Source organism: Piliocolobus tephrosceles, chromosome 14 (genome assembly GCF_002776525.5).
Source record: "Piliocolobus tephrosceles isolate RC106 chromosome 14, ASM277652v3, whole genome shotgun sequence".
NCBI classification, from domain to species: domain Eukaryota; kingdom Metazoa; phylum Chordata; class Mammalia; order Primates; family Cercopithecidae; genus Piliocolobus; species Piliocolobus tephrosceles.
In genome coordinates this window covers 37,743,556-37,760,807 of record NC_045447.1, presented here as the reverse complement: position 1 = coordinate 37,760,807, position 17,252 = coordinate 37,743,556, and the positions used below count along the sequence as shown (strand labels likewise).

Here is a 17,252-nt window from a genome sequence, read left to right as displayed (position 1 = left end):
CAGTGCATAGATGTAATATATAGCCCTTGAAATAATTCACAAAGCTTTCTATAAGGAAACCTCTGTATGTTCAAGCTTGTTGGAGCTAATCTTATGGAATTTACCAGAGAACAGATAAAATCCAGAAAGTACAGCCTACTCACAGGGTTTTCAGACCAACAGCAAAATCAGAATGCACCCTTCCCCACCCAAAGATGGTCATGTCCCTGGAAACTGTTACCTTACATGGCAAAAAGGAATGCAGGTGTGGTTAAAGTTGTGATAGGGAGACTATCCTGGATTATCCAGATATAATCACAAGGGTCCTTATAAGAGACAGGCAGGAGGGTCAGAGTCAGAGGAGCTATGACAGTGAAGGCAGAAGTTGGAATGATGTGAAGTCCTGGAAAGAGGCCATAAGATAAGGAATGAAGGCAACTTCTAGAACATATGGAAAAGGAAAGGTGTGGATTATACCCTGAGCACTCAGAAGGAACACAGCCCTGCCAATGCTTTGAGTTAAGCTTAGTGGAACCTGTTGTAGGCTTCTGAATTCCAGAATACAGAAGTCTGAAGGGGATACATTTGTGCTGTAAGCCCCTCAGTTTGTAGTAATTTGTTGTAGCAGCAATAGGAAACTAATGGTCAACAACTTTTTTTTTTTTTTTTTTTTTTTTTTTTTGAGACTGAGTCTTGCTCTGTTGCCCCAGGCTGGAGTGCAGTGGTGCGATCTCCGCTCGCTGCAAGCTCCGCCCCCCGGGTTCACGCCATTCTCCTGCCTCAGCCTCCCTAGTAGCTGGGACTACAGACGCCCGCCACCACGCCTAGCTAATTTTCTTGTATTTTTAGTAGAGACGGGGTTTCACCGTGTTAGCCAGGATGGTCTCGATCTCCTGACCTCGTGATCCGCCCGCCTCGGCCTCCCAAAGGGCTGGGATTACAGGCTTGAGCCACCGCGCCCGGCCAACAACATTTTTTTATAACAGTTTTCCTTTATTCTTATTTTCTGTTTCCAACATCAAATGAAACTCCAATTCAAAGTTTCTAGAATAATCTTTTAAAAGACAATTCCATAAGATCCTCCTTTACTGTCACCTGCCATGATGTTGTAAGTAACTGCTCCCAAGATGATTTGTATCTCCAGGTAGAATCAGGAAGAACGTATTTTGTATAGAAGGAGAGAGAACTGATGTTGATTAATTACGTAGACACCATAGCGGGTATTTTGCACATATATTATTCCATTTTCCCCAAACTACCCCCTTCTCCATTTTGCAGCTAAGGTAACCAAGGTTCAAAGAAGATAAATTACTTATACTGTGAACCAGTCACCAGTGATGAGACCGGAACCCGGGTCTATATGACTCCAAAATTCAAATTCTTTTCGTTAGACTTTGCTTTTTCTAAACTACTGATACAAAACCATAAAATGCTAACCGTAGAATGTCTGCATCAATTTGGAAGAAATGGTGATTTGGGAAGCAGGTACCACTCCTGGAAAGATAATCCACGGAGTACTTAGAATCATTTTGATGGGTCATTATGGACTCTTACCGCTGTTTTCTCTTAGGAGAAACATGCCATCGATGGAATATGTTACCATTCCTAATGATTTTAATCTTCTTATAGGGGTGTTTGCATTCGGACTTTTTGCTACTGACATTTTTGTAAACGCCGGACAAGTGGTCACTGGGCACTTAACGCCATACTTCCTGACTGTGTGCAAGCCGAACTATACCAGTACAGACTGCCAAGCGCACCACCAGTTTATAAACAATGGGAACATTTGTACTGGGGACCTGGAAGTGATAGAAAAGGCTCGGAGATCCTTTCCCTCCAAACACGCTGCTCTGAGCATTTACTCCGCCTTATATGCCACGGTGAGTGTGCAAGTCTTGTCTCTCCTAAGTTCAGTCTTTGATAGGATGTGTGTCTCCCTGCCCTGTCTCCATTCTTTCATTGTCACCTATAGTGACTTTTTTTTTTTTTTTTTTTTTTTTTTGAGACGGAGTCTCGCTCTGTCGCCCGGGCTGGAGTGCAGTGGCCGGATCTCAGCTCACTGCAAGCTCTGCCTCCCAGGTTTACGCCATTCTCCTGCCTCAGCCTCCCGAGTAGCTGGGACTACAGGCGCCCGCCACCTCGCCCAGCTAGTTTTTTTGTATTTTTTTAGTAGAGACGGGGTTTCACCGGGTTAGCCGGGATGGTCTCGATCTCCTGACCTTGTGATCCGCCCGTCTCGGCCTCCCAAAGTGCTGGGATTACAGGCTTGAGCCACCGCGCCCGGCCACCTATAGTGGCTCTTAAAGTTACATGTGGCCTATTTCTCTATACTATGCTATTGATATACTAGCCCGCCCCCGCCCCACACACACACTTCTACCCCACTTTCAATCTCCTGATCTGCCAGAGGATATTAGTTCTGGAATGTTTTGATAATCACCTAATTACATCCTCCCATTTACAGATGTGAAAACTGGGGCCCATAGTATAGCTAAGATCATACAACCAGAGCAGAGACCCAGACTCCTGGTACTGTGTCTGAGATTTTCTTACCTCCCACGACAGTACTCTTTGTCAATGTTTTGGTTGGTTTCGGAACAGCACACCTTCTCACACTGGCCTAGAAATTTGCAAGCATGGGTCTCATATGAATGGCTGCCCCAACAACATACAGACCCAGGATAAATACACAGCTTTCCTTTGCTCTGACACTCTTCTCCATGACTTTACTAGGAGACAGGGATGATCCTAGAACAACTTCAACACCCCAAAGTATGTTTCTCGTTGTCCCCCGGATCGCACAGCCATTGACTGCCCCACTGGGGTATAACTTTCTCTTTTTTTTTCTTTTTGTTTTAGTAACAGAAAAACCAAAGTATGTCCCACATCTGAAAGAACAATGGTGTCTCTTATTTTCTAACCTTTTAACTGTATTCATTTTGGAAATAACCTCATTTCACTCTTGTCTGGCTTATGCATTCTTAGGACCAAGAATATAGACATGCAAGGATCAGCTCAAAGGCTCCACAGGCTGATACGATATTGCTGGTGGACATCAGGTGCATTTACCAGTAGCAGAGCAACTGTTAGCCCAAAACACCCCCTTTCCTCACTTCAACTTATTCTATATTCAGAATATGACTAGTCTGGTGTTTCTCAATGGAAAGTGGGGGGAGGGAAAAGACAGAGGGAAGACTCCTTTCAAACTGTCCATTCTTTTCAAACTTTCTGAGTATGCACTCAACCCACCCCCCAGGGAGATGCTACCCTCCCTGTCACAGAGTGTAATTGCAGAAGGCACGTTCTGCCTCTGGGGGAAGCGTACAGGTCTGTGCCATCACCCCTAGGGTGGAGAAAAGGCAGAAACTCATATGGGTTTCTTATACCCCAAATGATTCTTTATTTTGTCACATAAAAACTGCATGTTCTGAATCTAATCATTAATACACAGTCATTCTTTGTGACTACGGGTCTGGTCTATTTATTTAAAACAACCAGGAGCAGATAATACCTTTGTGTCCCATTTACGGGATCACATCGATAGGGTTATTTTGTCAACCACCAACTACCAAATATAAGTCTTTCTAGTTTTTTTTTGGCTCTACTCTTTTATGAATATGTGACAAAAATGACCTCAGCTGTCCCCATATTAAAGAAACATAGATGCAAATAACACAGAAGCCTCAATTTACAAAACAGATTATAGCTTGGTTAAATGTCTTTGCTTTACCAAAAACAAAACAAAGCCAAAAAACCTCAATGCAGGTGTTTTTTTTTAAACAAACACAGCCCTCTGAGGTATTCAACATATTTTCTAATTTTCAGAATGTTGATTTGTCCTAATTATCTAGAACCTAAACAATGTATTCTTGTGCCTTTTCCTGTATTTTTTATTAGGCTCAAGTCATTGCTCTGTGAAATTAATTTTTATAGTGCCATTATAAATTATTCTGTTACTTACAATAAACTACAGTCTCAACAAATGAGACATGAAGTTCTTTGGGCACGAAAGAAGTAAATATCATCAGCTCACACAGAATAAATGCTGCTATAGCATGTTCTCAAGGATTCAGATGTTATCCAATTCAAATCATGCCTCACAGGCTATAGTCAGATAAACCCTGATATGAGATTCCAGTTGCATAAATCTTCTGAGCCTCTATTACATGACAAGTGCTTTCAGAAATTACTCAACAAGGATTTCCTAAGTACTAGTTAATACTATGAAGAACACCAACTAACCATAGACTCCTGCTTTTAATAGTTTGTAATCTTATAGGAAAGATTTATGACAGGTATAATTGGAAAACATAATAGCATAAACAACTAAATATATACAGTATAGATTTTAAGTAACATTTACCACAGAGTCTGAAAATAGTATAATAATAGGCTGTAATTTATGTAACTTTGATGTAACCACAGTTTTATAGGGAATCTGTTACATAGAAGAGATTCCTATCTTCTGGTATTCTCACCAGTGTTGAGGCATCATTCTAGGATATTAAGGATTTCTATTGTAATACTGTAAAATGCATCTATTTTAACTTATATGTGCTCAGGCCATATAAACATACTATATAGACTCTAAGTATCAGCATCTTATTTTTTAGAATTGCTAAGCTCACATAACACGTTTGTTAAGAAATGATGGACCAATGGTGCCCTCTAGTGGTGTTTTGTAACCACTACCAAAGGTTAGCTAAAAAAGTGTTTACTTACTCGAAAAAGGCTTCCTAACTCTAGACCACCAGGGACACATTTGCTACCTGAGTCTATAAAACGTCAGGGTCTTACCCAGCTCCTCACAACAAACTAGTAACAGCCGCCTATGTCTTTACTCAGTTCAGGTCTTCTCGACCTGAATCTTGTGGGACACACAGAAAAGTTTAATATTTTAAGAAACCGGAATAAATGAATAAAGCTGATCACAGCTGTCCTAAGGAATGTAGGAGTCAATTTACTAGCACAGCTGAAATCTATTTATGTGATGCAGTTGTTGGGAGGTTCTAATTCAGTCTATCAACTAACTCATCAGTCAACACTTTGGTATTAATTGCCTGAAGGCATGACGAAGCAACTAGGAACTTTTGGGGACACAAAAAATAAAATGTACCGTCACTTACAGTCACTCACCTACCCAGTCTTCTCCACCAAAAGCTTCATTCCCATAGAAGGTTTATTTGGTATCACTCTCTCATATGGATTTCTTATACCCCAAATGATATTTAAATTTGTCACATAAAATCTGCATGTTCTGAATCTAATCATTAGTGCGTTCTTTGTGCCACTAATAACTTCTGTTCACATGTCCACTAGGTTACAAAAGACTGATTAATATACATCTGTTCATTGTTCTTGCTGCACTGATTTCCTACCTAAATATTTTACTAAATAGCTTAGTGGAGTTGTTCAAGGAATACTAGTTAGCGTGGTTGCTTTGACACGAGCCCCTGCTTGTGTGTGCTGGTGTATGTACCTGCTTGCTTGCACGTGTACACACAGTACAGGGAGGCTGCTTGGTCACTCTCTGGCCTCTGTCCTATTCCAGATGTATATTACAAGCACAATCAAGACGAAGAGCAGTCGACTGGCCAAGCCAGTGCTGTGCCTCGGAACTCTCTGCACAGCTTTCCTGACAGGCCTCAACCGAGTCTCTGAGTATCGGAACCACTGCTCGGACGTGATTGCTGGCTTCATCCTGGGCACTGCAGTGGCCCTCTTTCTGGTAGGTTGACTTCCCTCTTTTTACCTTTTCCCCTCCTCTTCTGCTCTCTGAAAAACTGTGAGTCAGGTTTCCTAGACTTCACCATCTGTGTTCCTTTTGTCCCAACCTTGTGAATTACAATTATTCTCCAAGTATTATGCATGCTTTTGCTACAAAAATGATTTCAAAACACTCTTTTCTTTCAGAAACAGGACTGGCCATATTCCTTCTGGGTGGTAGGGAGGTGGTAGGGAGAGAATTGCCCCTAGAAGGACAGCTGGCTCTACCTCTTTCAACACTGGGCTTGGGACTGGGGCCAAGCAGACTAATGATAAATTGGCATACCTTCAAACCAATCTTCTTTAAGAATTTGTTCTCAGCATATTGGGGGCAAAAGCTAAGTGTTGCTTGAGGGAAGAATAGAGAATGAAGAGCACTGGTAAAAGCAAGCAGCCTCTTCTCCAGCATCCCAAGAAATTCAGCTCTAGCTCCAAAGTTGCATCTCCTACTCAAATTTTAAAATCCCCACAGATTATCACACCCACCCTTTTTAGTGGGACTCTGTTACTATTGGAACGTGCTTCTTGGGAATCTTATTTCCTTCTCAACCACCTATCTTCCTGGAGAAGAATTTTGGTTAATACAGTTTTCTTGTATTTCTGATGTTTTGGTTCCCCAAAGAGATGGAGGTCTGGCCACCTGCTCACCTAGGAAATCCCTTAAATTGAGTTGGATTTGATAAAAAGAGGTTAAAATTTGTATTCTTTTTGTCTTCATTTTCACAGTTTTATTGAAGTATAATAGGTTTACAATAAATGACACATCAAATGTACAGTTTGATCAATTTTGGCATAAAACTTTCTCTCCCACCCTTCCTTTTCCCTTATTCCCAGGCAACTGGTGATCTTCTGTCATTCTATATTAGTTTGCCTTTTGTACAATTTCGTATTAATTGAATCATAATGTATTTTTTTCTGGTATCTTTCACCTAGCATAATTATTTTGAGATTCATCTATGTTGTAGAATGTATCAATAATTCCTTTTTATTGCTGTGTAGTATTCACAGCATGGTCACACCTCAGAGATGCAGATTTTTATTATCTTCAAGGACTTAAAACAGGCCCAGAAAAAATTTACGATGAATCATCAGACCTGGAGACTCCCATAATGTGCGTGAAATGAATTCCCTAACAATGTTCAGGAAGTCTCCCCAAGGAGAAAGTAGCCATCACAGTCTTGAAGGATCTCCCTCCTCCTATTCTGCCCTCTCTAGTCCAAGATCCATTAGGATTAGCATCACACATAGATCAATTTCAGTCATATGACTTAACACTTCCTTTTCCTAGCCCCTCTTCCTTCCCTCCCCAATATGCAAAATACACACATGCCTCTCCCAGCCGCTCTTTCCGACTTGTAAAAAATCTGCTAAAATACAGACAATGCTCATATTCAGAACACTGATTGGGAAGCTTCTTTCTAATCCAAAATGACAGGCATATCTCGGAGATATTGCGGGTTTGGTTCCAGACCACTGCAACAATGAATATCACAATAAAGCTAGGCACAAAATTTTTTGGTTTTCCGGTGCATATAAAATGTTTACATTTTTCTGTAGTCTATTAGGTGTGCAATAGCATTATGTCTTTAAAAAAAAAAAACAAAACGTATTTACCTTAATTTAAAAGCACTTTATATCTTTAAAAAACTGTTGACACAGACACAAAGTGAGCACATGCTGTTGAAAAACTGGTGCCAATAGACTTGCTGGACACAGTGTTGTCAAAAAGCTTCAATTTTTAAAAAACAGTATCTGCAACATGCAATAAGGTGAGGTGAAATAAAACAAGAACGTGCCAGTATTTTGAATGGATCCAGGCATTCTTTCTATAGTGAAGGTGAAAAACTAAAACGCAAATACTCTGGATGAAGTTGCAGGAAAAGTAGTGCTGAAGTAATCATGAAATGTTGATATCTCATTAGGAACTTTCCTGAGGAATGCCTTTTAAAAACAATATTCTATGGACACATAGAAGTTATACACTTTTCGGGGGTATGTGTGATATTTTGATATAAGCATACAATGTATAATGATCAAATCTGGGTAACTGGGATATCCATCACCTCAAATACTGTTACTTTGTGTTAGGAACATTCCAAATCTATTCTTCCATTTATTTTGAAATATACAGTAAGTTATTGTTAATTATTGTCACTCTACTGTTACAGTGAGCAGATCTCATTTTTTCCATCTGACTGTATTTTTGTACTGATTAACCAACTCCTCTTCCCCCTACCCCCTACTACCGTTCCTGAGGAATTTTTTTTTTCAGATGGAAAGAAAACAGATGACTTGAAGGGAAGAGAAGGGTTTCAAAGGGAGATCAATGGTGTATAAATAAAGACTTTGGCTCAAGACAAGACAATCAATGTTGCTGTCCATCAGTTCTGACGCCAGCCATCCCCAGTTAGAGAAGAGGAGCCATTCTGACTGTGCCAAACAATTTGTAGGGTCTTTGTGGGATGATATTGGGGTTTGCTGAAGCCCCATACACAAATTCTGCTTCAACATTAAACTTTTCTCTCCATAACACGTAGCCCTGTTTCTCATCACTCAGTAACTACTTGGTCTGCTAGTGCTTTCAAGGGACTTTCCAATTGATGTCAAAATTTGTTTTCCCACAAATGGCCTTTATGTAAGACCCAGATCTGTGGTTCAATTGCTCTGGCATGAGGGAGACCACCCTGTTGGCACATGCATGTGAACACACCTCACGGACATACACAAAGCTGGGAAATGGGAGGGGAAGGATGTCCTGGAGGAGCCTGGAGGCATTCCAAAGCAAAGACTTCGAGAGGAGACAGAAAAAGAGAGAAGAGCAAACACTGAGAATGGCAGGATATCTACTGTAAATGTCCAATAGTGCTTTATGTTTGTGTTTCCCATGAGGTGGAATGTGGGAGGAAGGGAAAGGAAGTTAGTAGCTGAACAAGTACTACATGCTGTCTGCTTTATAGACATCTAACCAAGTGCCCCCAGGGCAACTCTAACAATATTCCTATCCTCATTTTATAGATGAGGAAAATGAGGCTCAAAGATAAGTAACTTGCCCAATAGCCACCCAACCAATAACCAGCAGAGGGACCTGGGTGCCCCCACTCCAAAGTTTCTACACGTTCCCCTCCTCCCATTTTTTGATGAGCTGAGTTAAAGCACAGTGCAGGGGCCAGCGCCATGGCTCACGCCTGTAATCCCAGCACTTTGGGAGGCCAAGGTGTTTGGATCACGAGGTCAGGAGATTGAGACCATCCTGGCTAATGCGGTGAAACCCTGTCTCTACTAAAAATACAAAAAGTTAGCCATGCATGGTGGCGGGCACCTGTAGTCCCAGCTACTCGGGAGGCTGAGGCAGGAGAATGGCGTGAACCCCGGAGGCGCAGCTTGCAGTGAGCCGAGATCGCACCACTGCACTCCAGCCTGGGCGACAGAGCCAGACGCCATCTCAAAAAAGAAAAAAGAAAAAAAGCCGAGTGTAAGCGTGAGATGGAGATGAGCCAGGTAGAGAGGTTGCATGCCAATGTGCTACAGGGTTTGAAGAGTAGTAGGAAAGATTGGAAGATGCTGGATGAAGAAGCAAAGCAAGTACGGAAAGGGGCAGGGAAAAGGAGGGTTTGTTGGGGGTGGGGGGCAAAAAAAAAAAAAAAAAAAAAGGCAGGGAAGATGGTAGAAACAGTCAGTTATGAAAAGACCTCAGCAGGAAACAGAAAAGTGGGCAGTGACTTACAGGGAAAGTTTTTAAATGGAAGCAATGAAAGAAAACTCAGGCGTTATCTAATCTCAAGCAAATAGTCATAATTTGAGGATGACGATCTAAGGTAAGAGTTAAAGACCAGCTAACATGGACCAAATACTTGCTATGCGTTTGGCACTTTTTAAGGGGCAAAATAGTATAGGGGTATGATTTAGGGGCTCTGGAGTCTCAATCTCTGTGTGACCTTGGGCAGGTTATCTAACTTCCCTGTGTCCCCCTATCTAGATGGGAGATAATAGTATCTCCCTTATGAAATTGTTGGGTGGGTTAAGTGAAATTGGATAAAATCCTGAGCATTGTGCCAGACGCATAGTGGCCCTCAATAAATTTTAGCTGTTATTATGAGGTGATTTGCATTCACTGTGTCTTTAATCATTACAAATCTGTGAAGTGGGTATTACTATTCTTATTTTACAGGTGAGAAAACAGGTCCAATGGGGTGGGGAGCGATTGTTACTGGTCATCTGGTGATTAAACAGATGCTTCTACAGTACTTCCCATAGGCCCTTTCCCCTCTCTCAAAGGAAAAAGGTCACTCTGGTGATGATGCTCAAGGGGAAAGGCCTGCCACCCTCACGGATGCCAGGCATTGATGGCTGCAGTCTGACCGCATTCTTTTTTCCCCCTCATCCTGCAGGGAATGTGTGTGGTTCATAACTTTAAAGGAACGCAAGGATCTCCTTCCAAACCCAAGCCTGAGGATCCCCGTGGAGTACCCCTAATGGCTTTCCCAAGGATAGAAAGCCCTCTGGAAACCTTAAGTGCACAGGTATGGTAAAGCAGTTTTAGCAAACCAAACCCACAGGCTGAACACTTTGGGAGGTCAGTATCAATCCATGAATACCACTAATTTACCCAGCATCAATGAGAATCGGATTCATTTATTGTAAAGGCGCTCACAAAAGGCAGTCTTCACTTTTTCCCCTCAGTTATTCCTATATTTATTCTGGGGGTTGGCAATCACGAATCCTCAGAGAGCTCTTAGTAACGTCTAACTTAAACCCTAGCTGTTTCAGGATACTTTGACAACATAATATCACATTTATGAAATTTGGACTAATATGGAAAAACCAATTTGACTTAATAACTAGGACAATATTTGGAAAGAAAAAGTTTCTGTACAGAGAGTGATGTAAGCTGGAGGCACATTTTAGAAGGCTACTAAATGTCCCTTTGGACCTGTTTTTGTGACAAAAATTCAATGCAACAGCACCTCCTGACCTGTTACTCTACAACAGAACCTTGCATCATGCCAGGGATACAAAAAATAATTGAATACAGTCCTTGCCCTCAAATAACTCACAAATGAGGGGCAGCCATGGTGGCTCACACCTATAATCCCAGCACTTTTAGATGCCAAGGCGGGAGGATTGCTTGAAGCCAAGAGTTGGAGACCAACCGGGTCAATGTAACAATCCCTATACCTACTAAATAAATAAATAAATAAATAAATAAATAAATAAATAAATCACAGATGATCAGGAAAGGTGGCTCTAAATAGGTAGTCATAATATGACATGCTGAATCAGAGGTGCACAAAGTACTCTATGACTACAAATGAAGGGGAAAAAATCTACTGTCTGAGAAGACAGGGAAGGCCAAGACTTGCCAACTGAAAGGAGCCTGGACAGATGATATGAAGCATTTAACTTTGCTGGCACAATTGCTAGGTGCTTTACAAATATATTATTACTTAAACAACCACCCTATTGAATAGATACATAATTCCTATTTCACAGGTAAAGATAAGAATCAGGAAGACAGGCTGAGTGTGGTGGCTCATGCCTGTAATCCCAGCACATTGCGAGGTCAAGGGAGGTGGATTGCTTGAGCCCAGGAGTTTGAGACCAGACTGGGCAACATGGCGAAACTCCATCTCTACTAAAAAAATACAAAAATTAGCCTGACATGGTAGCGCATGCCTGTAGTCCTAGCTACTCCAGAGGCTGAGGTGGGAGGAGTATTTGAGCCTGGGAGATTAAGACTACAGCGTGCTGTGATCGTGCCACTGCACTCTAGCCTGGGTGACAGAGTGAGACCATGTCTCAAAAAAAAAAAAGAAAAAAACACTGAAGACAGTGATATTAGATACTTGCCCAAGGCCGTATAGGTAGCAAGTGAGAAAGCTGGATGAGTAGGAGTTCTTTACGCAGATAGGGGACAACTAATAATGTGGTTTTCATTAGCATGTCATCTTTTTCAAGTAGCTGAGCCCAGCTAAAGTGTTCATTTTTTGTAATAGTCTGTTTTGAAATCTTGTTTGTATTTGGCATTTTCCTACTCAGGCATTTTTATAGAAGATGTAAGAGAAAAGCAAATCACTTCCCTTTTGTTCCCTTTGGAATTATTATGTACTTCATATCAGTGCAATATAAAATAATATTTTCACTATTTAAAGATATTAATTATCACATCTCTCTAAGACAAACTACCCTATGCTCTTTTTCCGCCCCCCTGGGGACGGAGTCTCACTCTTTCACCCAGGCTGGAGTGCAGTGGCATGATCTCGGCTCACTGCAGCCTCTGCCTCAGGGGTTCAAGCGATTCCCTCGGCTCAGCCTCCCAAGTAGCTGGGACTACAGGCATGTGCCACCACGCCCAGCTAATTTTTTGTATTTTTAGTAGAGACAGTTTTTCGCCATGTTGGCCAGGCTGGTCTCAATACCCTATGCCTTTTTACCTTTAATTAAATCTAATATTACTAATTAATGAGGTTGGGCGGGGGGGGGGGGGGGTTGGAACAAGAAAGTTACCTCCGTATCTCCATTTCGGGAAAAATATTTAAGGTTCTCCATTAATACAGTACCAAGTATTGCTGTTTTGTTTGTTTTCCCTTAATTTGTATTAAGGCTAACATTTTAACTTGGTCTAGAAATAAAATGTTAACAAAAATATTTCGGGTTTATAAACAGCCTGTTGCTATAGGTTAAATATCAAATTAGCTAAATAGCTACACCTTGTAACGAAATAGTGAAATAGAATCTAATTTTTCTTCCCTAATTACAATCCTGTGTTTAGTGAAGTCAGAGAGGGTCTCTATTTGGGGGGGTAAAATGAAAACAAGTGAATTTTAAAAAGAAACAGAAAATATTTGCTGAGTTCCATAGACATACCAGTCTTTGTGTCCTTGTAAATGCTATCCCCCAAATATCCTGATATAAGAACACCCCTTTTGCACACCTCATCCTTCCGCCCAGCACTGCTCAAGCATGACCTCTGTCTAATGCCTTCCCCAGCCTTCTTTCTCTCTTAATTCTCAGGGCCACTGATGGTTGATCAGGTCTAGGGATGTCCAGACTCTATTTTGGAGGATTCTACTTAAATTGAAAAATGAAGTGCTAAATGGGGTTTCAAAAAATGCTATTCACAAGATAGATAAAAGATTCTCAAAACAGATATGAATTCATTGTTTACAGGTAGTAGTTGAACTTCTCTCAAACCTGTCAATAGATCTTTGTGATTACAGATGTCACTTCATACGGATACAATTTGAGGCCTTGCCTGAATACCAGGCTTGGGCCAAAGGACCCTCCAGGCCTCTTTCATGTGACTTTCACTCATAATTAAAGCCAAGTGTTCCTTCACGTCGACTTCCTCCAAAGACTTGGGACTTTTTGAAGATCGGGACCCTATAAACCATGTCTTATTCACCGTATATCCTGGCATCCACTAGGTGTGAAATAAATGTTGATGAATGAATACAAACTTGTCCCAAAACCTAAACTAGACACTTTAGCCAAAACCAAGAACCTCAAATTTGACCATAATCACTATTTGAACATCCACGGAAAGTAGAGATTCATGAAAAACGATGAGAAGGACTTCTGCAGGCTAGCCAGAATGAAGCCACAGAAAGCTAAAGAGAAGCATTGCCTCTCACATTATGCTATCCATACCAATTGTGAAAAATTCAAATCACCAAGCATCTGCTTTTAGTATTAAATGTTTCTACATGGATAGTTAGAAAGATATACCCTTTATTTGTTGGTCAAGAGAACTAGCATTTATTGAGAGTCGTCTCATTTAATAGTCATGATACTGCATTGGTTTTATTATATCCTATTTTACAGATGAAAGTAAGGCACTAGGTTTAAGTAATACTCCCAAGGTCACCCAGTCAAAATTAAACTAAGACCCATCGAGTTCTAAAGGCCCTGCTAGTTCTCCTACACCACGCAGCCTGAGATTTCATTCAATGAAAATTCTTTTTTTGAAATCCACAACTGCCAGCATTGAATATGAAAACATGCTACAGGGGGCTGGTATATTGATCCTGAGCTACAGTTTTTCCAAAATGAATATCCCCTGTGGGCAAGAACTTCCCTTGCAACTCCAACAGCCATGGTTTCTGTTAGAAATAGCATCTTTGTAATTTTTGGAACAGAATCATCTTCCCAGCATGTGGATCTTTTAAGATCAGAGATTAGAACCTCTCTTCAGAGCACACATTCATACACATGACATCCATCCTACTATTCAAAATCCCCTAAGGAGAAGACTGAATGGGGAGGGCACCAGTCACCCTTGTTTCCCTTTCTCCCAAGACATTCTTTCCCCTTTGCCACATGTAGCCCTCAGAGCCACAGTGCTCTGGTCCTCTCTAAAACGTTACCTCAGATTCGAATATCTGCCTTCCGTGATTCCCCTTAGTATAGTTGATTGAGACGGTGCATTTCCTAAAATCTTTCCCAAATACCATAGAGAAACCAAAAAGTAAACAATTCAAAACTAGTCAAGTTTTTCAAAGCATTATTTTATGATTCTATAAAGTTGTTGGGATCCCAAAGGAACCAATTCTTAATTATCCATGTTCTACACCCCCCTGCTCACAATGTACATGAGCAATCAGCTGAGTGTTGTTCAGTTGCATTCTTGTTAACACAGTTTCTAGTAACAAAAAGTAAATTAGAAATGAAGCAACTGTGTTAACTCACTCTGGATGTGATAGTCTCCCGATGTCTTCCACATGGAGAAAATATATATATATAAACTATATATTAAATATAGATACATATATACACTAAGATATATTTATATACATATGTAAGTATGTATGTATATATACATACGTATCGTTTAATTTTGACTGGTGACTTTGGGCATATTAGTTAAACCTGGTGCCTTACTTTCTTCATCTATGTATGTATATATACTTATATATGTATACATATATAGTTAAAAGATACTTATACATATTTAATATATATTTTATATTTATATATTTATTAAATTTATATTGTTTATATATTATTTATTAATATATAATTCTATATTTAATTTTAACTTAATTTTTAATGTGTAATTATATAAGTTATAACTATATTATTTATTAAATTTATATATTATATACATTTTTATATATGTTTTAGACACTAAAAAAGAATTCTATCTGTACTGACCGCAGATACGTGGACCCTCACCCCAGGATATTCTGATTCAGCAGGTGTGGAGTTTTAAAACAAAAAAAATGAAGGAGGTACTCCTAGAGAATTCTGATGGTCCCTTGATTCAGAACTGGTGATATTATAGACTTCGTATTATCAATAGGAAAAAAAAAAAGAAAAGACTTGGAGGGAGAGTTAAATAAATCTGCCTCAAGTCACCTACCTAGTTATCTCAGGATTTGAATGGCTTTATCTTCACCATTTACTCTTACATGGAATCATATAAATGACCAAAGTGTTGACCCAAAAAAATTCAAATAGAAAGCATATTGTAGAAGTAAAAGAATAAAAGGTAAAGTTATTTTTGCCTTAGGAAAGAAATGCACCAAAACCTCAGTTTTCACAAAGATTTCAGACAAAAGTACCTTGAAAAATACAAAATACTCAGTTTCTAAAAATGTGTATCTGAGCTCTAAAGAATATAATGTAAACCCCCAGTGTCCTAACAACAGAAATCAGGGGTCAGGCATGGTGGCTCACGCCTGTAATCCCAGCACTTTGGGAGGCCGAGGTGGATCACCGAAGGTCAGGAGTTCAAGACCAGCCTGGCCAACATGGTGAAATCGCATCTCTACTAAAAATACAAAAATTAGCCAGGCATAGTGGCGGGCGCCTGTAATCTCAGCTACTCGGGAGGCTGAGGCAACAGAATCACTTGAACCCAGGAGGCAGAGGTTGCAGTGAGCCGAGATCACGCCATGGCACTCCGGCTTGGGCAAAAATTGTGAAACTCCATCTCAAAAAAAAAAAAAAAAAAAAAAAGAGGTAAGGGACATTGAGTGGCCTTGGAGCAGCATATTATGAGAGGGAACAGCCTGTGCACCCTTGAGGAGACAAAACAAGAGAATATTTAGGGACAAGTGAGTGTGCACGTGTCAGGCAACCCTATCTCAGATTTTATCTGCTTGTGTTTTCTCCACAGAATCACTCTGCGTCCATGACCGAAGTTACCTGAGATGACTGATGTGCTGTTTTTTAAAATCACCTTCCAATTCTATACTTCAAAACACACAGTTGCTCAATGTCAAACTGTGATGACGAATATCATGTTTATCTAGTTAGAAGCTAATGTTTTGTACATTTTTTGTATGAGGAAGTGATGTAGCTTGCCCTTTTTTTTTTTTTTTTTTTTTGGTCAGCTTTAATATATTTATGCCAGAATTTTAAAACCAACAAAATTTTCTTGTTCAAGCGTGCATTGAAGAACCACATTTATTCAATGGTTGACGTTGTTTTGTGATATTTGTACACACATTTTCTTTTCAGTTTTATAAACACAGAAGTAAATATAACAACTCACTTTAAACTTTTATTACCACAGTTGCTGCCTCCTCCAGAATTTTTGAATTTTAATAAAAGGCAAACTTTTGAGCTACAGGAAGGACAATGTTGGTTAATAATAAATCTCAAAGTCAATTGCAGGAATAAGATTCTCTTCAAAAAGAATGTTGCACTCTGATCTCTTAACAAATTGTTCCATTCAAAGTTTAAAGTAATATATTAACAAAATCACCTAGTTACACAAACAATTATCAGAGAATTCTGAATTTGGAGGGTATTGGGGTTATATGATTCTTTCTTAGATAATGGCCTCTACTAAAGAACTCAAGATCCTTCTGGAATGTCTTTTGGCAGGCAGGTGTCACTGCCACCTTTTCTCCAAAAAAGCAGCCAACATCAGCCTCCCCTGTCAACTCAACAGTTTTGTATATCATATTATATGGACTTTATATGAAAATGAATATTTTACAGTTTGCACAGTATTATTTTACAGAAAAGGAATCAGAGAACCTACACCATAGGGCCCCAGAACAACAGTTTCACTTTGTGGCTTTTAATTATTCTAGAATTTTAACTGCATCTCATTTTTCTAGCATGGTGATAACTAATATGTAACTCCTTTGATTGAAGGAGCTCTTTTGTCTGTACCTATCAGAATGTTTTCTTGACACTTCCATATTGGCTCTTCTTAGCTTTTTTTGTACATATTTTTTTTTCTAAAGAGAAGAAAAAGTTATCACAAAATGTATTCTGGCTCATGTCTTTTGTCTTAAGCCTTATCCACAGGACAAAGGTATTTGAAGAATCATGATGAAGTGAACTCAAGTGTTTACACTGTTCAGTTCCACGTCTGCTGAAATAAATTCTAATAGGGGCATGACTGAGGGATAATTTCACAGGTGTATGTGAGAATATGTGAGCTTTTAGGCAAATAAAATGCTCTAAATTATTAAGATACTCAGAAACATTCTGGATCCCTAGCATGCTCCCTCTACCTTCAGCCTACCCATAGATACTTCTGAGTTGTCAAT

At 39.8% G+C, this 17,252-nt stretch overlaps 1 protein-coding gene across 3 annotated transcripts in view; it reads left to right on the top strand.

Moving 5' to 3' along the window:
- PLPPR1 (phospholipid phosphatase related 1) overlaps positions 1-16,969 on the top strand; it is a 312,263-nt gene extending 295,294 nt beyond the window's left edge. The window contains exons 5-8 of one of the 3 annotated variants that reach the window (XM_023201405.3): positions 1,609-1,859; positions 5,531-5,707; positions 10,134-10,265; positions 15,863-16,969. In XM_023201405.3, the coding sequence (XP_023057173.1) occupies positions 1,609-1,859; positions 5,531-5,707; positions 10,134-10,265; positions 15,863-15,895 (593 nt within the window). In that variant the 3' untranslated portion in view covers positions 15,896-16,969. The remainder of the gene's footprint in view (positions 1-1,608; positions 1,860-5,530; positions 5,708-10,133; positions 10,266-15,862) is intronic. The other 2 variants (XM_023201411.2, XM_023201415.1) reach the window with 2 other exon arrangements.
- The last annotated feature ends 283 nt before the right edge of the window (positions 16,970-17,252 follow it).